At 44.8% G+C, this 24,975-nt stretch overlaps 1 protein-coding gene across 1 annotated transcript; it reads left to right on the forward strand.

Moving 5' to 3' along the window:
* The first annotated feature begins 1,329 nt into the window (after positions 1 to 1,329).
* On the forward strand, positions 1,330 to 23,787 carry LOC134488924 (E3 ubiquitin-protein ligase TRIM7-like). Its single transcript, XM_063291279.1, has 4 exons — positions 1,330 to 1,465; positions 20,139 to 20,225; positions 21,403 to 21,477; positions 23,004 to 23,787. Exons 1-4 carry the CDS (start codon positions 1,384 to 1,386, stop codon positions 23,525 to 23,527), a joined length of 768 nt encoding a protein of 255 aa, XP_063147349.1. The 5' UTR covers positions 1,330 to 1,383; the 3' UTR covers positions 23,528 to 23,787.
* The last annotated feature ends 1,188 nt before the right edge of the window (positions 23,788 to 24,975 follow it).

The raw sequence follows: 24,975 nt of genomic DNA on the forward strand, positions 1-24,975 counted from the left end.
ATTTAGTCTGACCTCTCTGTCATGACCTTCCCGTCTTGGGTGGCCCTTCACGGTTTAGCTCATGGCATCATTGAGGTGCTCAAGCTCCAGCACCACGACAAGGTAATGATCCTTTGCTGAAGACCAGCCTAATACGCTTGACTATTTAAAGGGGTCCCCAGAAAGGTAGGGCGGGGTCAGAGAGGAGCGGCACCTTTCCTCCCTCCCCCACCTTTTTCTCTCACCAGCATGCGCAAACGGCAGGATTCACACGACTCTACACCCCTGGGTTGGATGCTGTAAAGCATTCACGCATCGGCGTCCGCCAGGCGCCCGCCACCAGCAAGCCACCGGCGGAGAATGGTTCCGGGCAGGAGAGCTCGCCCGGGCTCGCTCCGGGAGGTGACAAATAGCCAAGTGCTGCGCTCCCGGCTCAACCAATCAGGAGCCCGCGCCCGTTCCGAAAGCCTTGCAGGGACCCCCTCCCGCCCCCCGTGTCCCCAGTTAAGTCTCGTCTCTACGAGCGTCCCCACGAGCAGAAGGAGCAGTGGCCTGTATAAAGCAAAGGGGAGCTCCATTTCTGAGACCCAGATGTCCTAAACCCTCAACCCAAGCCAACATGATCAGCAGACATGCTGGCGTGCAAAGAGATGGCGTGTACAAGGTCTAACGTCTAGAACAATGTTTTACACGTTTACACCAAGTTCTAGCTCATCTAATCCATGAGTGTCCATCTGTTCTGTTAGGTCTATGTTCTTATCCCTATATTCCTAGCTTGATATTTTCCTATCTTGACTTCATGCTAATTCTTTGAGTCTTTCACACTTGCCCAGGTCTGCAACTCTTGTAGCAGAACAAGTCCATTGATTTTGGAAAACCCTTTTTACTCCTTTGCAATAGCCTTGTGGGATGGACTTCTCTCTCCCCCCAGCCCTCAATGTCCCCAATTCCTGGAGCGGGTTTGTGAAACTCTGCACCTGGGCTGTTGTACACAGTGGGATTGCTTCAGGGGCTTCTTCACAGATGCTGGTGGGAATCTCTTCCCCCCTCCCCATCTTTTGGCTCAGTTTTAGCAGGTCATCCAGGGATTGCTGTTGAGTTGATTTCCTTTGGACTAAAGGCAGTTTCCCATTCTCTGCAGACTTGCAGACTCAGTTCCCCTTTCACCACAGACATGCTAGGTCTTGTCTGTTTTGTGGGATGTGTTTTCCGGTTAAGAGGAAGGTGGGGCTGATTTAAAATTCTTCATCATCTGGCAATGAAACTCTGGATCTTCAGAGGGAAGGAGAAACACCCACTCATTTGGGGCAGTTCTGCAGAAGGGGAACTGAAAACAAATATTTTGGTCTGAGCTTCAGGAATGATCTCACTTGTATCACTTGCTTTCTGCCAATTGTTTTGATTATGGAAGATGAAGAGGGCTACACAGTAATACAACGTTCAAAACAGAATATCTACGTGGACACTGCTCCCAGCAAGACAGAAGGTATTGATTGGAAGTTAGTTCCTGTTGGCTTTAGCTGGCTATTTAATGATAGTGTTGGTTGTTGATGTTAATGAAAGAGACCACTTGGGATACAGTGTTACAGTAGCCTTTTTTTTACTCTAGTACCCCTCTGGGTACGTTGTAATTACAACCCCCATCTATGCTGGAAGGTGGGCAGGGTAGATTAGAGTTTGAACAAAATTATGGGAGACCCAAATTCATCACCATCTCAGCCATGAAGCTCAGCTTACGCTACTTATTAAGAATGACTGAACAAACAAGCCATATATGAAGCAGGCTGGTGACTGGACTTTCATGATAGGCTGCTATATGGTGGATCAGTTTAACAAATGGTTTGAGGTTACTCTAAGAGATAGATAGAATGGTTTTTATTCAAACTTTTAAAAAAGATAAAAATTACTACAAACTAATGTAAAATAAGGGAAAAGGAACAAAAGGAAAGAAAGCAAAAAAGGTACTTAAGACACCAGGATAGAGACCAGGAGACTGTGACTTCTATTCCCGCCTTAGGCAAGAAAGCCGGCTGGGTGACTTTGAGCCAGTCGCTCTTTCTTAGCCCAACCCACCTCACAGGGTTGCTGTTGTGGGAAAAATAGGAGGAGGAAGGAGCATTAGGTAGGTTCGCCGCCTTGAGTTATTTATAAAAATAATAAAGGCGGGATAAAAAATCTAAAAAATAATGTACAAGAAAAGAAGGTTGAAGAAAAATGGGAAAGAAAAAAGAAGGAAGTGGCTTCTGATATTCTTCACAGCAGTTCTAAATAAGTACTATTATATTTTAACTTCTCTCACTAAAGTTATATCATGATTCTCTTCTTTCTATAATCTATCCTGTCTAATCATCGAAGCCATAAATCAGAAGTACATTTTTTTCATTTCTACCAAAAAGTCCATAAGAGTCAGTTACCAATAAATTCATAAATTTCCAGTCACCAATAAATGTAGATAGTGTCTTTTCAGAATTTACACTAGGTTAAAATGGTGTGATGCCTTAATCATGGCTTGTTAGAGGTTATCTTAACTTAGCTATAGCCTGGTACATCATCCAAACACAGGTTAATGGCTAGGGAACAATTAAGCTTCTGTTAGTCTTCCAGAAAAACATGTTGTATACAGAAGTATAAAAACATGGTTAACGGCTGAGTGTTTTGTATGCACATGTGCTTAGCATGATGTATGAGCTCAGTTTAAGTAGGATAGAACATCACTCGCCTTTGCAGGGCGACCTAAAACTATGGCGCTTCAAGTCCTTCCAGAATTGGTTTGTACAGAATTGCCAAAAATCATTCCAACCAAAGCTATTCTTGGCCAAAGGAGAGGCAGTCATTTTTCAAAGTCAGTTACCTCTTTCTATGCTAGGTTTAGTCTAGGTTTTCCCACATGTTACCTTGTGACAAAAAAATATACTTCCCTTAACCCTGGTGTAACAAATTAACACCATGAAGCCCTCTTCATATTACACACTAAACCACAAGCCACAGTTTACAAATTACATTGGATAGCAATTCCCTACCAAAGTAAGAAGCACCATCCTATTTATTGGGTTCATAGACTGTGTGTTAAAGCATCATGTGGCTTGTTTGGATTTAACTCAGAATATTCGGGGAAGCTAGCCATTATGGCTTGTAAACTATGGTTTTCAGTTTACTACAAGGGTATAGCATGTTTATCAGTTTCTCCATTTGGGTTGTGCTCCAAAAATCGGCAGCGGCCACTTTTTATACATTTTTGGTTAGATTATGTTATGATATGTTATATTCATTTTATGCACTTTATTATTTTTGAACTTTTTGTAATAAGACACACACCTCATTACAGGGTGTAATGCAAATTAGACTCTTTTACTGATATTATAGGCTCCCTACTCATGAGAAAACAGTATAGCGGTTTATTGGGGAGTGAGGGATGGCAGAAAAAAGGGTAACTTGTTTAAAACGTGGAACTTTCAAGCTGGTGAATAAGAATCCCAAAGGTAGCAGAGGCAGACCAGACTGGGTATAATATGAATCAGGTGGGCAAGGAAGAACTGGATGGGGGCTGAAGGTCCATGATGAAATGGTATTTCCACAGGCCTTTCAAAATGCTGGAAAATCACACTCAGGATCATAGTGGGAGGAAGCGTTGCTTTGAACCTGGTCCTAATCATTCTTCTGATAGGTAAGTATCTGCTGACAGGGGTGGGGTGTGGGTTACCGAGTCAGATTTCAACTGGGGAGATAGAAGTTTGAGTGTCCACTAAGCCCTGGAACCCAGCCATTCTCTTTCAGCCAAATCTGCTTCACAGAGTTGCAGCGGTGGGAATAAAATCTGTGGAAACCCCACGTAGCCCACGTTTAGCTCCAAGACTATTCCTCATCCTGCCCCTTATTCCTTCGGTTCCTCAAAAGACAGCAGGCAGATTCATTTGACCATCAATGAATCCAGGTCAGGAAATGGCTGCATTTCTGGACATTAAGCTGATTCCAGCAGCAGCACCTCCTGCACAGGATCCTCCTGCTTTCCTCAAGACCACTAGAGCAGTGATGCATGGCTGTGCCACAAACTCCACCCCTTTTACACACGCTTGTGATGACACAATGTCTGTACAAAGGGGACAGGATTTGCAGTGTAATGTCACAAGGCTGCTTTTGCGAGACTTCCTCCCTCCCACCCCACCCCTGGCACCACTGGCTGATTCCCACAGGGTAGCCTCCAGCTCTCCTATTGACCCCTTTCTTTTCAAAGGTTGCTATAGCCAGGAGGATGGTATTTCCTTAAGGTTGGAGAAACCATTTGTCAGCCCTCTGAGGTCGACCAGACTAGGAAACCACAGTTTTCAATGCTAATACTACTTTTATTATAAGGTTACAGTAACAGAATTGTGAAAGTCTGAAAGTGCTTTCCCCCTTCCCTTCCCTCCATTTTCATGAGAGCTAGAGACGCTTTATCAGATTACATTTCTGCCTCAGACTGATTTCTTTTATCTGACCACTGTCTTTATCTGACCCTTTTCTTAGCACATACATATTCCCCACTACCAGGACTGGGCTGCAGAATTTTTTACTGCTTTCATTTTCTTTGTTGGCATCAACTTCAGATATACAGTATAACAACCACCCAGTGTCCCTCCTTTGGAGGGAGATGGGCGGTGATAAAAATTTGATAGATAGATAAATAAATAACATCCTTTTTCTAGGGCTGTTAAAATCCTTGGTGGGGCAGTTCCTGTAATCTTGCAAGCCAAACTTATATTTTGTGTTTGTATTTTATATGCAAATGATTTATGATCTGCTTCTGAACTGAAATAAAGATTGTATGCACGTTTCTCCCTATCTTATAACCTGAACTTTTTAAAAGTGTTACAGAAACAAGGCGTTTTCTACCCACTGACCTCACACAGTTCATGTGGATTGATCCCAGGTACTTTAACAGGTAATCTAAAATTATTTCTTTTGCTTTTTTGTTTAGCTTCCTGAAGTTGAATATAAAACTTATATAAAAATATAAAAAATATTTTAAAAAGTATAAAACCCTGACTTGCAATACTGATAGCCAAAAGAGCTTGTACAGATCAATCTGACTGATCCAGAATACAGAGAAAAAGACTGATGCAGTTCTCTATGAATGTCCTTGGAAAGGCAACCACAGCAACGTGCACTTTACAGTAGTAAAAAGAAGCTGTATTCACATGACACATTTAGACATGATTTACTCAACTGCCCTGATTTTTCAGGTTCATGCAACACAGAGATGCAAATCAAAACAAACACATTAGGACTTAATGCAGAGGTTCTCAGCTCTGACATATCATGACCCTGGAAATGATAAATGGATTTGTGCAGTGCCCTTGGCCCCGTGAATAAAATTGTTTCAAGGGGTTTCTTAGGGCTGGGCAAGCAATAAATATACCTCTTCTAATAGATCGTAATTTAAATTATTACATAAAGACAGTCTTAGAATCTTACCATTTTTCTTGTTCGCTTAACGTTCCCAGATGTAATTTTAGTTTGCTTGGCTCCAGAATCTCAACAGACATCATCTTCTGACAAATAACATGTTCAGGCTGTTTTCTCCTGTAATAAACACACTGGTGGAATCAAAATATACATCACTTTCATCATATACTTTCTTAACTTGGGTTTATTTTTATTAGCACTACTAGTTTCTGGCATAATGGAAGATTATAATGGATCCCTTTAATGATTTTATAGAAGAAAACGACATAGAAGTATGAAAAAGTTAAGTTCAAAATAGTCTTCTACAATGTATGTAATAATTTAAAGAGTACTGTATATTGCTGGTGGTTCATTAAACCCTTGTGCCTTTGTTAAAAATAGCAAGCAGATTGCAAGCAAGTTAAGAAGGCTAGTGAGTTCAAATACCAAGCCTCAGGCAACATTTAAACAATTTTTGTGACCTCTTTCTAAGTAGCTCACAACTCCAGGGGGGTCCCAACCAGATTTTGTGAACACCTGGCATAGGGTGATGGATGACCTGTTAAAGGCAGTTTTAGGTGCTTTTTAAAAGTAGAAATACATATAGAATACACACATTAAAATTCTTATTACCATGTGGATATTGAAAAAGGAATTGGAATGGTAGCCACAAATTGTCTATACATAGTAGAAGTAAGAACCAATTTGGTATCTTAAAACGTGGTTTGACTGAAAGACTGTAGTAAAATCTTGGTTTAATGGACCATTCCGGGGAAGGGCGTCTGTGAATGCCAAAGTCCATTAAATCTGAAATTGCATCATTTGCATGAATTGGCATCATTTGTGGCAATTCATATAATTTCATCAAGTACAAACGATGTACATTTTTGGCAAAGGATGAGTAGAGGTTGTTTTGTTACAAAAAATTAAAGTCCAACAGCTTTGGAAATAATAAACTTTTTCAGTGGTTGGGGAGTCCACAAAAATGTTGACTGTAGCATCCAGACTCTGCTGAATGAGACTGTACCAAGCACATTTTGAAACAAAGAGTACAAAAGTACTGTAGATGAATGCATCATTTCGTTTTTCTCCTGTAGACTCCGTGACCTTTGATCCAGACACTGCTCATCGCCGCCTCATCCTTTCTACGGATCGGAAAACTGTGAGATGGGGAGAAGAAGAACAGCCACGTCCTGACAATGCTAAAAGATTCAACCAGCGGGTGTGGGTTTTGGGCCAGAATGGGTTCCAGTCGGGAAAACACTGCTGGGAGGTGGAAGTAAAGCATGATGGAGAATGGGCGGTGGGGGTTGCCAGGGAGTCAGTGAAGCGAAAAGGAATGACCGATTTTAGCACCAAGGAAGGCATCTGGGCTATCGGAGAATACTGGGGGAAAGGAAATTACGTGGCTTTTACTGCCCCACAACACACCAAGCTTTCTTTTGAGAAGAAGCCCCGGCGGATTCGTGTCTTTGTGGATTACCTCTACCAACAGGTGGAATTTTTCAACGTAGAAACAAGGACTTCAGTATTCATGTTCTTGAATGCATCCTTCTCTGGAGAAAGGATCTACCCCTGGTTCCGGGTGTGGGAAGGAACCGAGCTTGTGCTTCATCCCTAACACCCAGCGCTTAACGAAAAAGGGAGCTCCTTCTCATGGAACCTTCTACAACTGGGCACCCTGCTGGCAAGGGTGGGAGCTGGTGGGAGCTGTGGTCTAGCACTTCTGGAGGGTGGCCCTTTGGAGTACACCCCTTGGGATTGTGAACATCATGCAATCATGTCTCTTACAGAAAGAGACCTCAACCATCCATACAGAGTTATCGTAACCTCCTTTCACCTAATACCTTTTATGTTTAATTGTTCTGTTTTTCTGCACGCCGCTCAGAGTTATATTCATGAGATGGCAGCTATATAAGTTTGACAAATACATAAAATAAAATAAGCCACATTCCATACAGTGGCTTTTTCTGCTGAGTATGTTTATTGCCCCAACTTATTCTATTAATCCAATCTTCTTGGAGCCCAGGGCACCATGCACTATCCACCCAGGTTGGGTTGACACACCATAGGACAAAGCATGGTTGGTTAGTTGGTGGTCCAGGCATCAGGCCTCCTCAACCTGTCATGTTCGCCGTTGCAATGGTTAATGTCCATCGTAACGTTTCACATGCCATGGTGCTGGCACGCGTTCCGGTTGGGAGGGAGCTGCTTGAGAGACCTTGTACCAGGCTTGCTATCTCTCTTCAAGGGGATGGAATGTGTTTGGGTTATTGTTTGTGTTCAAGGTCCTTTTTACCCGTTGATTAGCAGAACTCGTTAGGAACACCTGGGATGGGGAATTTGAAACAGTTGTACGGGGGGAGGGCTTACATTCGCACCGAGGGTTTTTAGATTGTATTTGGCGCGCTTTTGCTCATTCTCAGCTTTCTTTGTACCTGCATACTATTCTTAAATAAACCATATTTGATTCAAGCTCTTGCTTGTGAGTCTGAGTATAATTTAGGATAGGCAATCATTACATAAATCTGAGAATCTTTGTGATTCCCATTAACTCCTTCCAAGCATATTCCTTGTGAGGAAAATAGTTAACGATGACTGAACTAAGACCAACATCTAGAGGGCTGGAACCACAAGCTGATCCAGCGCCGAAGAGCCCCCTTTCCCCCGACATTTCGTTCTACCCGAGGGGATCTAGCTCAAGCCTTGAGCTGGGGGGATCCAGCGATGAGAGAGAACCTAAGGAAGAGGCGGCTGGGACTTCCTGGAAGTATCGGTTCCCCTTGACTCCTGAGGGGGAATCGACCAAAGTGGCACCAGAGAAACGACCTGACACCCGACGAGGGGAAGAATCAGTGATCCCTGAGAGGATGAGAAGGTTGGAGGCGAAGGTGGAGTCGATAGAGGACCTATTGAAAACCTGTCCTGACTACCAGGAAACACACTGAGACAATGACTTGGTCTCTAATATTTATTACTAGTACTTAACAAGAATCCTAACAAACTGAGGAAGCGTGGGAAAAACCCAGCCATATAAACCCCAAAGGTTAAGGCGGTCCCGATCTGTGTCTCTTTGAATGGCTGAACAGTTCCTCAGTGCTACGCATGCGCTTGACAGTCTGGGTGGGAGCCCCTTGCTCGCCATCCTTACTCATGACAAAACCCTGTCGATCGCGATGGGTGACCAGGGAAGCTGCGATGAGAGTCCTTGCTCCCCATAGCCCTCTCCCCCTCCTCCTAGCAGACCACAGGTGATCCAAGGCAGGAGACGACATCACGACAGAGCCTCACCACAAAGAGGGTCCTCTGGGGTGTCCAGGGGCCCTACCGCTCAACCCGCAGCTGGTTCCCCTCCAACCGGGAAGGTGGCGAAGGACTTTGCTGTCAAATTCAATGGGGACCCCACCAAACTTTCCTTTTTCCTAACCAACGCGAAGAACTACATGAAGCAATACAGGTCATGTTTCACCTCTGAGGAGGCTAAGATATCGGCCATTACCCCTAAGCTGAAAGGCAGAGCAGCGGACTGGTATGTCCAGCTGACGGAAGCTGACGCTCCTGAACTCAGGTCGTTCGACGACTTCATGTTCACCTTGAAGCTGTTTTTTGAGGACCCCCTACCAAAGCCAGGGCTAAGGAGGCGCTCAAGGAACTCACCCAAGGACCCAGGTCGGTAGCCGACTATGCCCTAGAATTTAAAGCTTTGGCAGGCAAGGTTCCCGGCAGACTGGTCCCAATCAACACTCATCGAGAGGTTTAAAGAAGGACTTAACCGAGATGTCCTCCGATGGGTGCTGGGCAGGGATGATCCGGAGTCACTGTACAAGTGGATGTGTTTGGCCGGAAAGGCTGAGCATGCCCAGCACACCTACATGCAGACCCGACGAACCGAGAAAACAACAACCCTGACGCGGGGACCCTGGAGCAGAACAACAGCTGCCCCACCAAGCCACCGAGTAGGAGACGAGAAGGATCGCCACTATGCGTGAGGGCAGTGCCTCTGTTGTGGGAAAGGAGGCCACCGAGCTGCCGAGTGCCCGAAACTCAAGTCCAGAGATCAAGTGACGAAAGCCCCGACTAAGTCGCCCCAGGCGTCACACCGAACGACTGTGGCCAAAGGTGCTACTGACATGGAAGAAGACCTATATCTCTACGCAGAGGTTGAGGAGGGTGCAAAAGAGCCGGCAGGAAACGCCAGCCACCTGCCCTGAACTGCGCCCTGGGGCAGGTGGAGGAAGATGGGCATGAGGGCGCTATGGTGAGTGCTGATTGCCCCACCCTGGCAGTGAAGGTGAAGCTGGGCTCCCACACCCGAACCACGGAAGTTTGGGCTCTGGTTTACTCTGGGTGTTCAAGGTGCCTCATCCACCCAGATCTAGTGACTGCGCTAGACCTACCTAGTTTCCCTCTCCAGCAGTCTTTGATCTTTACCCAGCTAGATGGGTCAACAGCGGGGGGGGGGGGGTGTCCAGCAACTCATTTCACTAGGAATGTAGCAATGCAAATGGGCAGTCACAAAGAGGCTTTAAAATTCATCATTGCACCTGTTGGTGATCCCATGGTACATGACACATGGTAATTCTAGGGATCCCCTGGTTAACTTGGTGAAACCCCTATATAAACTGGCAGCACTGAACCCTTACCTTTAGCAATGGGTTTTACCAAGCCCCTCCAGTGGGGAGACCCTTAAGTGTGGGGGGGGGAGGGCTGCAATTGCAGCACCGCACCCCAACTTACCGCAGCTGGAAGGGCTGCCAGACCGCTACCGAGACTTTGCAGATGTATTTGGGGAAATGGAGGCAGACCAGCTGCCACCCCATCACAAAACTGACTGTGCAATAGAGTTGCTTCCCAACGCACAACTGCCCAAACCGAAAATTTACCCAATGACTAAGAAAGAACTAGAGGCATTGCATGAGTTCATTGACAAAAACCTGGCACGGGGGTTCATTGAAACTGCCAATTCCCCAGTTGGAGTGCCAGTGCTCTTCCGGGAAAAGAAGGACGGCACACTCAGACTTTGTACAGACTATCGGGGGTTAAATTCAGTCTCCCTGTGTAACAAATATCCTCTGCCTCTAATGAAAGACATGTTAGCCCACCTATCAAAAGGGAAAATTTTCTCTAAGCTCGACCTCTGCAAAGCCTACTTTCGTATATGCATACGGGCTGGAGACGAGTGGAAACCCGCTATTAATTGCCCCTTGGGCTCCTTCCAATACAAAGTCCTCCCATTCTGCGACTGGAGTGTTCATGCAATTGATTAATGAAGTGTTACATGATCACTTATTTAAAGGGGTCTTGGTCTATTTGGAAGATGTACTTATCTACTCTGAAACCGAGGAGGAGCATGAACGCCTTCTTAAGCAGGTGTTGGAGAAACTAAGGGCAGCCAAGCTGTATGCCAAACTGTCCAAATGTGAATTCCACAAAACTCAACTGGACTATTTGGGCTATCGAGTCTCTGACAAGGGGATCGAGATGGACCCTGAGAAAACTAGGGCTATCTTAACTTGGGAACGCCCTCACACCCGACGGCAGCTGCAAAGTTTCCTCAGGTTCAGCAACTATTACTGCCAGTTCATCCAGGGGTTTGCTGAAATTGCCCTGCCCCTCACAGACCTGCTTCACACAAAAGGGTTGGGGGAAACACGCAAGGTAAAACACCCCAGGGCAGTGTTGAATTGGACTCCAGAATGCCAGGCTGGATTCGAGAAACTAAAGACTTTCTTTACTGCAGAACCTATTTTGCGCCACCCTGATCCTGAACGCCCCCTCGTTGTCCAAGTAGATGCCTCTGACTTTTCTATTGGGGCTATATTGTTGCAAAAAGACTCTAATAACATCCTCAGACCTGCGCTTATGTGTCCAGAAAATTTTCTGAGACTGAGCGCCGGTGGCATGTTTGGGAGAAGGAGGCTTTTGCTGTCAAAGCTGCTTTAGAAACTTGGCGCCACCTCGAGGTGGCTGCCTACCCGTTCGAGGTTTGGATGGACCACAGGAATTTAGAGGCTCTCCACACACCCCGCCGCCTGAGCCCCAAACAAATTCGCTGAGCTCAATTTTTCAGTTGGTTTAACTTCCAATTGAAGTTCATACCCGGCAAGAAAAACTTTCTCGTGGACGCTTTGTCCCACTTGCCTCAAGATTTTGACCAAACCCCTCAAGTGGTTGGTACTGTTCTCTCTTTGCCACAACTGGGACTGGCTGCTGTCACCCGAAGCCAAACCCACGCTCCGCCAGCTCAGAGCACCACCCCCGCACAAACCCACAGACAGCCGCTCCCTTGTCAGTTGCAATCCGACTTTCTCCAGGCAGTGAAATCTGACACTTGGTTGCTGGCTAATCAAGACAAAGTTTCCTTCAAGGATGATCTCGCATGGGTCGGCCACCGCCTTTATGTACCTGAAACTTTGCGTGCTTCGGTGTTGCACTGCTCCCATGATGATAACTTGGGCCATTTCGGTTTCGTCAAAACCCTGCATTTGGTCCGCCGCCAATTTTGGTGGCCCTCGCTGCGGCAGGATGTCAAAGACTATGTTGCCTCCTGCCCTGTCTGTGCCATGTCAAAACAAAAAGTGGGGAAACTGCAAGGGATTCTCCAACCTGTGGCCAGCCCATCTCATCCCTGGGCCAAGATCTCTATGAACTTTATTGTGGACCTCCTACCCAGTCAAAAGAAAACTGTCATTTGGGTTGTAAAGGACTTCTTCTCCAAACAAGCCCATTTTATTCCGTGTGCCTCCTTGCCGTCTGCTCAGCAGCTGGCTCGCCTCTTTTTGTCTACCGTCTCCATGGCTGCCCCTCCCGTTTGGTGACCGACCGCGGGACACAATTTACCTCCCAATTTTGGCGGTCTTTTTTGAAGCTGATTGGCACCAAACAAGCGCTGTCAGCGGCATCGCATCCAGAGATGGACGGATCTACTGAGATTCTTAACTCCGCCCTGGAGCAATTTCTTCACTCCTATACCAACTACCATCAGGACAATTGGGTCGAACTCCTGCCTTTTGCAGAAGTGGCTTACAACAACGCCGTTCACCAGAGTACTGGGCAGACCCCTTTCCGGGTTGTTTTCAGCCAGGACTTTGTTCCCATCCCTGAATTGCCCCCGCCCCCTTCTACCTCCTGCTCGGCTTATGATTGGGCTGCGCAGCTGGCCAACTCCTGGCCGATCATTCGGCAGGCTCTGAGCGATGCCCAGGCTACCTACAAATGCCACGCTGACAAACACCGTTCTCCACAACACACCTTCAAAATTGGGGATCAAGTTTATCTTTCCACTAAGTTCATAAAATCCCCTCAACCTTCAAAGAAGCTTGCCCCCAAATTCATTGGGCCATTCCCCATTGTTGCTCTTATCAATCCTGTTACTGTCAAGCTTGAGTTGCCCCACAATTTAAAACGTTTACACCCTGTTTTCCATTGCAGCTTACTCAAGCCAGCCCACCACTCCGCTCATTGGCACCCCCAACCTCCTCTGCCTGCTCCTATCATGATCGATGGCCAGCAACACTTTGAAATCATGGTGGTCGTCGACTCCTGCAAGCTTCACAACTCCCTGCAGTACCTCATTTGCTGGAAGCACTTCCCCCACCCTGAGTGGGTGCCTGCTCGCCACGTCAACGCTCCTGATTTAATTCACCATTTTCACCTAGCTTATCCTTTGAAGCCTGCAGCTTGACTGTTCTTTTTACTATTCATCTTGTTGGGGTTTTCTTTTGGGGGGGGGCGGTATGTCATGTTCGCCGTTGCAATGTTTGATTTACATCGTAACATTTCGCATGCCATGGTGCTGACGCGCGTTCCGGTTGGGAGGGAGTTGCTGGGAGACCTTGTACCAGGCTTGCTATCTCTCTTCATGGGGATGGAATGTGTTTGGGTTATCGTTTGTGTTCAAGGTCCCTTTTACCTGTTGGTTAGCAGAACTCGTTAGGAGCACCTGGGATGGGGAATTTGAAATGGTTGTACGGGGGGAGGGCTTACATTCGCACCGAGGGTTTTTAGGTTGTATTTGGCATGCTTTTGCTCATTCTCAGCTTTCTTTGTACCTGCATACTATTCTTAAATAAACCATATTTGATTCAAGCTCTTGCTTGTGAGTCTGAGTATAATTTAGGAAAGGCAATCATTACACAACCGATGGATGGGCACATTGTTAATGGAGCTACCTGGATGAGGTTGTAATTTGGGGCACTAACATCCTTTCAGGCTCCCGTTCTACTTTTAAGCAATTGTGGAGAAAATAATAGATGCTGTAAAGTCTGTCTTCCAGGAAATCAGTCATAGATCCAGGCTGCAAAATTGCCAAGTACTGTAGGCATCTTTTGTACTTTTGGCCTTAGGTATGGCCCCGTGCTGACACACATCCTCACCAACCATCGGATTCAAACCCGACTTCAAGGAGCATTACCCCTGCTGCACTTCCTATGTCAGCAGGTCTCCCGTGCAAACAGAACCTTGCCCCCTCCTGTGGCTCTAGGGACAGCAAAACAGTACCTAGGCATCCTTCCAAAGTAGCCAATCAGGGGCCCCTGCTTGTCTCTCTTGGCCAATCAAACTGGCTGATATCCAGAGATTCCTGCTGGGAACAGGGGTCATAGAGGTGTGCAGGGGTCATAGAGGTGTGCTGTTTGAGATGACACCATCAAACCAAGGTCCGCAAGGGAACCGTCAGAAACCCTGCTGGATGGACTGACAGTTCTTTTTTGTGGAAATTCTGGCTGCTAGTTCCAAAGGTCTATTTCATTTCTCAAGCTTATGCCATGAGATACTTCTGGAAAAGCTTGTGTCATGGGCATTCTTACAAGCCCGTTACTCATGGACTTTACTAACTACAGATTTTAGGAGGGAGTACTCCATACTCTGGCTTGAGCTCTTGGATGCAAAGGGGAGAGAAATCTAAGATATAAATTAATAACCTAAAAATGTTTTATACCAATTTGTGGAATCTGGGGAGAAGACTCCTAAGAATACCACAGACAGCCAAGAAAACAAACCAATGGATCATCAAACAAATCAACCCACAGTTCTCACTCAAGGCACAAAGGACCAGGCTCAAATTATCCTACTTTGGACACATGATGTACTGACCCAGCTTTCTGGAGGAGGCTCTGATGCTGGGAAAGCTGGAGAGAAACCGAAGAGGTCGACCAGCAGCAAGTGGATGGATTCAGTTACAGTGACATTGCTGGAAGGGCTGAAGGACCAGGTTAGGGATGGATCATCTTGGAGAAAATCTATCTTTGTGGTCACTGTAAAGTTGTGACACAGTTGACTCAATAAAGTTCTGACTCATGCATCCAGATGAAATGCAGATGTTAAGCAAAAAGCCACGACTAGAAAAGTTCTCACACAGGCTACCTGATAAAAGGCACACAAGCACATCAGAACCTCCTCCACATTCCACCCCCCTTTTCCCTCAACAGTTCAGCATTCCAGTCCTGGCCGTCTGGCTGATACGACCTTGGATTCCTTCCAACTCTCAGCAGCTCTCCCCCTCCCATCCGGAGCTTGACACGCATTGCTTCAATGGCAGAGAGCACAATCAACAGATTTAACAGCTCTTTGATTGTGGGTTCTGACAACCGCTAAGAGTCAACAATGACTTGAGGGCACTTAATCAATCAATTTGGAGAACTGTGGTGAATTGTGTCTCTAATTTTGGATCAATTCTCTCTTCCAATTCTTGTTTGCATCCTTCTGAGGTACAAAACTTGGACTTGGTCTGTCTCAGAATGCTTCTTGGTAATTTAATTCTCCTCGGTGGCTCCTGAAATTGCAACTCTGCTGTGGCATTTGAATCTTTAATTGAATGCTAAGGATGGAGATGATACTAATCAATTTACCACTTGGGTAAATAGTCTTGAAAAAGGAGGGTATCACTGTCCTTCTTTAAGGAATCCTCCTTTTTCCATTGTCTCTATCTGGCCTTTCCTTCTCATGTGATTCTTGTGTAAATGACAAGCCCAAACAAGGAAGGATGCAATACTCAAAAGTCATTGTGAGACAGACTTCAGATGACATCACTGACAAGCTGGGGGATCCTATTCACTGGGTATAGGGCTTGTCCTACTTTTCAGGGGTGGCTTGACAACTCCAAGAAAGCTATTCCACCTTTAGAAGATAAGGGTTTCTCAAGCTGGTGCAGACCATAGACCCAAAGACTCAGCTTTAGTTTTGTCCCACTAGAGGTTGTTTTGTTATACAAAATTAGTAAGAGTTCAACTCCTTACTTTTAATGCTAACACTATGGTTGCATTTATTCCCTACTTATTTTCTTCCTGCCTAGCTTAATCTATGCTTGTCCTATTGCTACAAGTTTACACCAAGTTCTAGCTCATCTAATCTATGAGTGTCCTGTTAGGTCTATGTTCTTATCCCTATATTCCTAGCTTGATATTTTCCTATCTTGACTTCATGCTAATTCTTTGAGTTTTTCACACTTGCCCAGATCTGCAACTCTTGTAGCAGAACAAGTCCATTGATATTGGAAAGCCCCCTTTACTCCTTTGCAATAGACTTGTGGGATGGGCTTCTCTCTCCCCCCAGCCCTCAACGTCCCCGATTCCTGGAGCAGGTTTGTGAAACTCTGAACCCGGGCCGTTGTACACAGCGGAATTGCTTCGGTGGCTTCTTCACAGATGCTGGTGGGAATTTCTCCGCTCTCCCCATCTTTTGGCTCAGTTTTAGCAGGTCATCCAGGGATTCCTGTTGAGTTGATTTCCTTTGGACTAAAGGCATTTTCCCATTCTCTGCAGACTCAGTTCCTCTTTCACCACACGAGTGCTGGGTTTCTTGCCTGTTTGTGGGACGTGTTCTCCAATTAAGAGGAAGGTGCAGATGTTTTAATATTCTTTGCTACGTGGCAATGAAACTCTGGATCTCAGAAGGAAAGGAGAAACGCCCACTCATTTGGGGCAGTTCTATAGAAGGGGAACTGAAAACAAATATTTTGGTCTAAAGGTCAGGTATTATCTCATTTGTATTGCTTGCTTCCTGCCAATTGCTTTGATTATGGAAGATGAAGAGGGCTACATGGTAGTAGAACCTTCAGAACAGAATATCTGCGTGGACACTGCTCCCAGCAAGACAGAAGGTATTGATTGAAAGTTAGTTCCTGTTGGCTTTAGCTGGCTATTTAATGATAGTGTTGGTTGTTGATGTTAATGAAAGAGACCACTTGGGATACAGTGTTACAGTAGCCTTTTTTTTACTCTAGTACCCCTCTGGGTACATTGTAATTACAACCCCCATCTATGCTGGAAAGTGGGCAGGGTAGATTAGAGTTTGAACAAAATTATGGGAGACCCAAATTCATCACCATCTCAGCCATGAAGCTCAGCTTACGCTACTTATTAAGAATGACTGAACAAACAAGCCATATATGAAGCAGGCTGGTGACTGGACTTTCATGATAGGCTGCTATATTGTGAATTGGTTTATCAGAATGGTTTGAGTTTACACTAGGTTATAATGGAGTGATGCCTTAATCACAGTCCATAATCATGGCTTGTTAGAGATTATCCTGTTTTAGCCATAGTCTGGTACATCATCTAAACCCAGGTTAATGGCTAGGGAACAATTAAGCTTCTGTTAGTCTTCCAGAAAAACGTGTTGAATGCAGAAGTATATAAACATGGTTAACGGCTGGGTGTTTTGTATGCACACGTGCTTAGCATGATGTATGAGCTCAGTTTAAGCAGGATAGAACATCACTCGCCTTTGCAGGGCAACCTAAAACTATGGCACTTCAAGTCCTTCCAGAATTGGTTTGTACAGAATTGCCAAAAATCATTCCAACCAAAGCTATTCTTGGCCAAAGGAGAGGCAGTCATTTTCAAAGTCAGTTACCTCTTTCTATACTAGGTTTAGTCTAGGTTTTCCCACATGTTACCTTCTGACAAATTAACACCATGAAGCCCTCTTCATATTACACACTATACCACAAGCCACAGTTTACAAATTACATTGGCTGGCAATTCCCTACCAACATAAGAAGCACCATCCTATTTATTGGGTTCATAGATTGTGTGTTAAGCCATCATGTGGCTTGTTTGGTTTTAAATCAGAATATTCTGGGAAGCTAGCCAGTGTGGCTTGTAAACTATGGTTTACAGTTTACTACAAGGGTATAGCAAGTCTTTGTCTCTCCATTTGGGTCATGCTCCAAAAGAAGGCAGGAGGCACTTTTTATATATTTTTGGTACTGTTATATTATCTCCCTGTTTTTATTTTATGCATTTTATTATGTTTGAACTTTTTGTAATAAGACACACACCTCATTACAGGGTGCAATTCAAATTAGACTCTTTTACTGATATTATAGTCTCCCTACTCATGAGAAAACAGTATGGCAGTTTATTGGGGAGTTGTAATGATTGCCTATCCTGATATACTCAGACTCACAAGCAGGTACTTAATGATATCTGGTTTATTAAAAGTATAATATGCAAATACAGAGAAAGCTGAGAATGAATAAAAGCGCGCCAAATACAAACTAAAAACCCTCGGCTAGAAACGTAATCCCTCCCCTCGCCCAACTGCAGCAACCACCCCCCTCCCAGGTGCTGGTAACTGTTTTCCACTGATCCTGGGAAAGCAACCTTGAACACATGAGATAACCCAAACACATTCCAAACCAGCAGCCAACAGATAACAACTCCCCAAAGTGGAATCCTCCTCCCTCCCGAGATCAAACACGTATCAGGGAAATGACATGCGAAACGTTACGATGTACCAGGAACATTGAAACAGTGAACATGACAGGAGTGAGGGATGGCAGAAAAGAGGATAACTTTTTTAAAACATGGAACTTTCAAGCTGATGAATAAGCATCCCAAAGGTAGCAGAGGCAGACCAGACTGGGCATAATATGAATCAGGTGGGCGAGGAAGAATTGGATGGGGACAAAGGAGTGGACAGGCAAGAAGGAAGCACATGATGAAAGAACGTCAGGCTATTGGGCCACAAGGCCTGTCTCTTCTGTATATGCGGAGTTTGTGGTGAAATGGCACAGTCCTTGTTGTGAAATGGCTGTTTTGACAAAGACAGCCAAAGCCATAGACATCCACAAGTAAGTCAAAGGATTGAGAAAAGTATCTTTTCATGCTGTATCCTCTTCTTGCATAACTTTCCAGGAAGAAGCGTCCTCAGTTATGCAATGTAAGAGAAACTTGTTAGTCTGCTCAACCTAAAACTACTTTGTCAACATTCTTTCTTTGTTGACTAATCTGTCTTACAGTCCTTCCAAAGTTTCCTTCCTCTGCAGGAGAAGCTTCTGTTTTCTTAAACTGATTGTCCAGGGCATGAAGAATTTCATTCGTTGTTGTTTTTTTATGGTGTTGTTGAGCCATTTAGTCTATTGTTGGAGGCAGCACAGAGTATCTCCAACCCCACTGCTCTCCATTCAATGCCTTTCTACCACTCTGCAGCCTCTTTGGCTTCTCACCCATCAGCACCATTTCCATGGAAAGTGTCCTGCTCAGACTATGAGGTAGCCAGACAGGGTTATTATCAAAACCACTCTTTATTAATACAACTATTTACAATAATAAATCCTTGTGATCAATGAGGTAGGCTGATTCCGATCAAGACCACCCTGGCAACAACGGGAGAATCGGCAAGGTTGCAGGAGCAGACTGTGGCAAAACAGCCAGGCAGGATTTGCTGACCGGAGCTGGAAGACTGGAAGAAGCTAGGGCACATGGCAAAACTGGACTGGGGGCGAGTGTCTGCGATCTGAAACACCACCAGAACTAGGCTGGCACCTGGAAGCTAGGCAAGACTGAACTGGAACCACCGGGCAAGGCTTGGCTCTGGAGGCAGGACTGGACTGAACTGGACAATCCAGGCTGGACCCAGTCCCTGACTCAGGACAAGGCTGATAACTCGAAATAAGGCTGGACTTGGCTGGAGATGCTGGGCTAGGCTGGGAGTTTGGCACATGACTAGGCTGGACTGCAGATCCTGAACAAGGTTGAGAACCCAGAGCACTAGACAGGTCTGAAATTCCTGAACAATGCTGGATAATCAAAGCACATAGTCAAAACAATTAGGAGTAAATCTCCGCCTCAGCTTCTGTATACTTATCCTGTTCCTTCAAAATCGCCACTGTCATTACCTCACAGTTATTCATTTCAACTCTTCCTGTCATACCACAGATTAATCCCATTTTCTAATCAGTTAACCAGATTCCTCTGCCTCTGATTCAACATGGTTCAATCCATTCCTAGCTGCCGGTGATTGCCTTGAGTTAATGACTTCTACTAAATTGATCCAATTGATAATTCAGCACTGCACCATCAATTGATTTGATCCTTATACCTAATTTCCTGTTTGCTAATGATTATTTTTCTTCCTATTGACTTTTGAGAATCAATTTACCTCAGAATTAATTACCCGAGCTTTATTAATCAAATTTTGTTGTATTCCAATTTCCATATAGATCTTCAGTTTCCTAATAGTTAATTAATAAGTTTCAATTTAATATTGAGCTTCTATTTATTGTTGTTTGAATTTTAATAAATGTAAATTGTATTCAAATTCTGAGTCAGTCTGTGAAACAGGACAAAGAGTTTCATTTTCTGAGTCAGAAGCTGGCTAGAATGTCACAGAAGGCGTTTCTACATGATGGCTTCCCTTGGAGAGGCAGACCAGACTGGGTATAATATGAATCAGGTGGGCAAGGAAGAATTGGATGGGGGCTGAAGGTCCATGATGAAATGGTATTTCCACAGGCCTTTCAAAATGCTGGAAAATCACACTCGGGGTCATACTGGGAGGAAGCGTTGCTTTGAACCTGGTCCTAATCATTCTTCTGATAGGTAGGTATCTGCTGACAGGGGTGGGGTGTGGGTTACCGAGTCAGATTTCAACTGGGGAGATAGAAGTTTGAGTGTCCACTAAGCCCTGGAACCCAGCCATTCTCTTTCAGCCAAATCTGCTTCACAGAGTTGCAGTGGTGGGAATAAAATCTGTGGAAACCCCACATAGCCCACGTTTAGCTCCAAGACTATTCCTCATCCTGCCCCTTATTCCTTCGGTTCCTCAAAAGACAGCAGGCAGAGCTTTGACCATCAATGAATCCAGGTCAGGAAATGGCTGCATTTCTGGACATTAAGCTGATTCCAGCAGCAGCACCTCCTGCACAGGATCCTCCTGCTTTCCTCAAGACCACTAGAGCAGTGATGCATGGCTGTGCCACAAACTCCACCCCTTTTACACACGCTTGTGATGACACAATGTCTGTACAAAGGGAACAGGATTTGCAGTGTAATGTCACAAGGCTGCTTTTGCGAGACTTCCTCCCTCCCACCCCACCCCTGGCACCACTGGCTGATTCCCACAGGGTAGCCTCCAGCTCTCCTATTGACCCCTTTCTTTTCAAAGGTTGCTATAGCCAGGAGGATGGTATTTCCTTAAGGTTGGAGAAACCATTTGTCAGCCCTCTGAGGTCAACCAGACTAGGAAACCACAGTTTTCAATGCTAATACTACTTTTATTATAAGGTTACAGTAACAGAATCGTGAAAGTCTGAAAGTGCTTCCCCCCTTCCCCTCCCTCCATTTTCATGTGAGCTAGAGACGCTTTATCAGATTACATTTCTGCCTCGGACTGATTTCTTTTATCTGACCACTGTCTTTATCTGACCCTTTTCTTAGCACATACATATTCCCCACTACCAGGACTGGGCTGCAGAATTTTTTACTGCTTTCATTTTCTTTGTTGGCATCAACTTCAGATATACAGTATAACAACCACCCAGTGTCCCTCCTTTGGAGGGAGATGGGCGGTAATAAAAATTTGATAGATAGATAGATAAATAACATCCTTTTTCTAGGGCTGTTAAAATCCTTGGTGGGGCAGTTCCTGTAATCTTGCAAGCCAAACTTATATTTTGTGTTTGTATTTTATATGCAAATGATTTATGATCTGCTTCTGAACTGAAATAAAGATTGTATGCACGTTTCTCCCTATCTTATAACCTGAACTTTTTAAAAGTGTTACAGAAACAAGGCGTTTTCTACCCACTGACCTCACACAGTTCATGTGGATTGATCCCAGGTACTTTAACAGGTAATCTAAAATTATTTCTTTTGCTTTTTTGTTTAGCTTTCTGAAGTTGAATATAAAACTTATATAAAAATATAAAAAATATTTTAAAAAGTATAAAACCCTGACTTGCAATACTGATAGCCAAAAGAGCTTGTACAGATCAATCTGACTGATCCAGAATACAGAGAAAAAGACTGATGCAGTTCTCTATGAATGTCCTTGGAAAGGCAACCACAGCAATGTGCACTTTACAGTAGTAAAAAGAAGCTGTATTCACATGACACATTTAGACATGATTTACTCAACTGCCCTGATTTTTCAGGTTCATGCAACACAGAGATGCAAATCAAAACAAACACATTAGGACTTAATGCAGAGGTTCTCAGCTCTGACATATCATGACCCTGGAAATGATAAATGGATTTGTGCAGTGCCCTTGGCCCCGTGAATAAAATTGTTTCATGGGGTTTCTTAGGGCTGGGCAAGCAATAAATATACCTCTTCTAATAGATCGTAATTTAAATTATTACATAAAGACAGTCTTAGAATCTTACCATTTTTCTTGTTCGCTTAACGTTCCCAGATGTAATTTTAGTTTGCTTGGCTCCAGAATCTCAACAGACATCATCTTCTGACAAATAACATGTTCAGGCTGTTTTCTCCTGTAATAAACACACTGGTGGAATCAAAATATACATCACTTTCATCATATACTTCCTTTAACTTCAGTTTATTTTTATTAGCAGTACTTTTTTTTTAGCTTTTCTCTTGATATCCAACAAAATGTTTTCCATTTTGAAAGGGTAGAAATTTACAATAATGGAAAAAATATTGAACACATATACTTCTAGAAAATCACCAAATATATTTCTAATACACTACACCAGCAGAAGTGCTGGAGGCTTACAACTGTTTAGAAGAGAAGACAAAAACAACAATCAAGGGTCAGCATCAATAGATTGCCAATATCCAATATTAGTTTCTGTCATGATCAATAGGTCTCAGCTGTTATTCTCTGCAGAAATGAGAGCTTTGCCCACATATATTGCATTAAAAGACCTAACCCACAAAATAATTTCATTTTAAGCAAAGCAAATTATTATGGATATTGAAAAAGGAATTGGAATGGAAGCCACAAATTGTCTATACATAGTAGAAGTAAGAACCAATTTGGTATCTTAAAACCTGGTTTGACTGAAAGACTGTAGTAAAATCTTGGTTTAATGGACCATTCTGGGGAAGGGCGTCTGTGAATGCCAAAAGTCCATTAAATCTGAAATTGCATCATTTGCATGAATTGGCATCATTTGTGGCAATTCATCTCTCTTACATCAATTACAGATGATGTACATTTTGGCAAAGTATGTAATTGGCTCAAAAGCTCTGGAAATAATAAACTTTTTCAGTGGTTGGGGAGTTCACAAAAATGTTAGCTGTAGCGTCCAGATTCTGCTGAATGAGACTGTACCAAGCACATTTTGGGAAAAAAAAAAAAAAGAGTACAGAAGTGCTGCGGATAAATCCATTATTTTGTTTTTCTCCTGTAGACTCCGTGACCTTTGATCCAGACACTGCTCATCGCCGCCTCATCCTTTCTACGGATCGGAAAACTGTGAGATGGGGAGAAGAAGAACAGCCACGTCCTGACAATGCTAAAAGATTCAACCAGCGGGTGTGGGTTTTGGGCCAGAATGGGTTCCAGTCGGGAAAACACTGCTGGGAGGTGGAAGTAAAGCATGATGGAGAATGGGCGGTGGGGGTTGCCAGGGAGTCAGTGAAGCGAAAAGGAATGACCGATTTTAGCACCAAGGAAGGCATCTGGGCTATCGGAGAATACTGGGGGAAAGGAAATTACGTGGCTTTTACTGCCCCACAACACACCAAGCTTTCTTTTGAGAAGAAGCCCCGGCGGATTCGTGTCTTTGTGGATTACTTCTACCAACAGGTGGAATTTTTCAACGTAGAAACAAGGACTTCAGTATTCATGTTCTTGAATGCATCCTTCTCTGGAGAAAGGATCTACCCCTGGTTCCGGGTGTGGGAAGGAACCGAGCTTGTGCTTCATCCCTAACACCCAGCGCTTAACGAAAAAGGGAGCTCCTTCTCATGGAACCTTCTACAACTGGGCACCCTGCTGGCAAGGGTGGGAGCTGGTGGGAGCTGTGGTCTAGCACTTCTGGAGGGTGGCCCTTTGGAGTACACCCCTTGGGATTGTGAACATCATGCAATCATGTCTCTTACAGAAAGAGACCTCAACCATCCATACAGAGTTATCGTAACCTCCTTTCATCTAACACCTTCTGGAAATTTTGAGAATTATAGATATCATCAAGTCATGCACGTCACACAGGCTGGTTGTGGTGCAAACTGTGGTTGAAATCTCACAACATTTTGGCACAGTTGCTCAGCATCTCAGATAGAGCACAAATGCCTATTTCCCATGAGTGGCACAAGATCTGTACATCCATTGGCCTTTTTTGGGGGGGGGGGGGCTTCCATTTTTCCAAGCATCCAATGACCCCTGCCTTTGCCTGATGTGTCCCGAAACTCCTAACATCATTAGTCCTTCTAGTATTGAAAGATTTGTTGTTCTTTCAGTCCAAGGCGTTCCCAACAATCCTCTCCAGCACAAAATGGCTTCCTGCAAATGCATTAGGGAGTATAACTTCTCTAGTTCTAGCCCTCCAAACAGCTACTGAAATCTTTAAATAAGTAAATATAGCTTCTTTGGTACTCTTTTGCCCCATTTGTGACATTCAAAGGGTCTTCTCCATGTTGGCTCCCTCTCTATGGAACACCATTCCCCCAGAGATAAGATTGGCCCCCTCCTTGCTCCTCTTCCGGAAGGCCCTGAAGACGCGTTTTTTTCAGCAGGCCTGAGGACCCCCAGGTCACTACGGAGCCGATCCAGTGGTTAATTTGAGTGCATCAGTTGCCGCCATGGGGGTGTTATCACAGTAAAACCTTTTCCGTAATCTGGGCAGCTGTGTCTTTCCTTCAGGGATGGTGATAAAAGTGCAAGAAATAGGGAAAAACCAGTTCCCTTGAGGAGTAGGACGCCATAGTGACTCTCTGGGCTGAGAAGGAGCTTTCAAACGCTGTGGATCAGCGCTGCCACAGCTGGGTGGTTTTCCCGCCCAACTGGGCTAGTTTTAGAGATCAGTTGTGGGAAATTTTTGGCATTTGCGGGTCGCAGGGCTTTTTGGGCTGTTTTGGGCTACTTTTAAGGGCGTTTTGGGCGATAGTCTCGAGGGCGGGGGGGGGCGGCGGCGCTTAAAGCGCCCCTCCCAAACCCTCTTTCCACTCTCGGGAGGGCCTTCAAGCTGGGCGGGACTTGCCTCCCTTGCGCTCCCCCTCCCGCCAGCGTTGCTTTATGCCGGTGGGTGGGGCGGGGTCTGCTGGGGCGGTGTCGTATCACACGCGCGCACACGCGCGCCGCAGCCCATCCCTCCCGCGGCTGTGGCTGAGCGGCACAGCGCCCCCTGCTGCTCCGCCTCCGCATTTCCAGACCGCCCTCCT

This window comes from Candoia aspera, chromosome 2 (genome assembly GCF_035149785.1).
Source record: "Candoia aspera isolate rCanAsp1 chromosome 2, rCanAsp1.hap2, whole genome shotgun sequence".
Classification (NCBI taxonomy): domain Eukaryota; kingdom Metazoa; phylum Chordata; class Lepidosauria; order Squamata; family Boidae; genus Candoia; species Candoia aspera.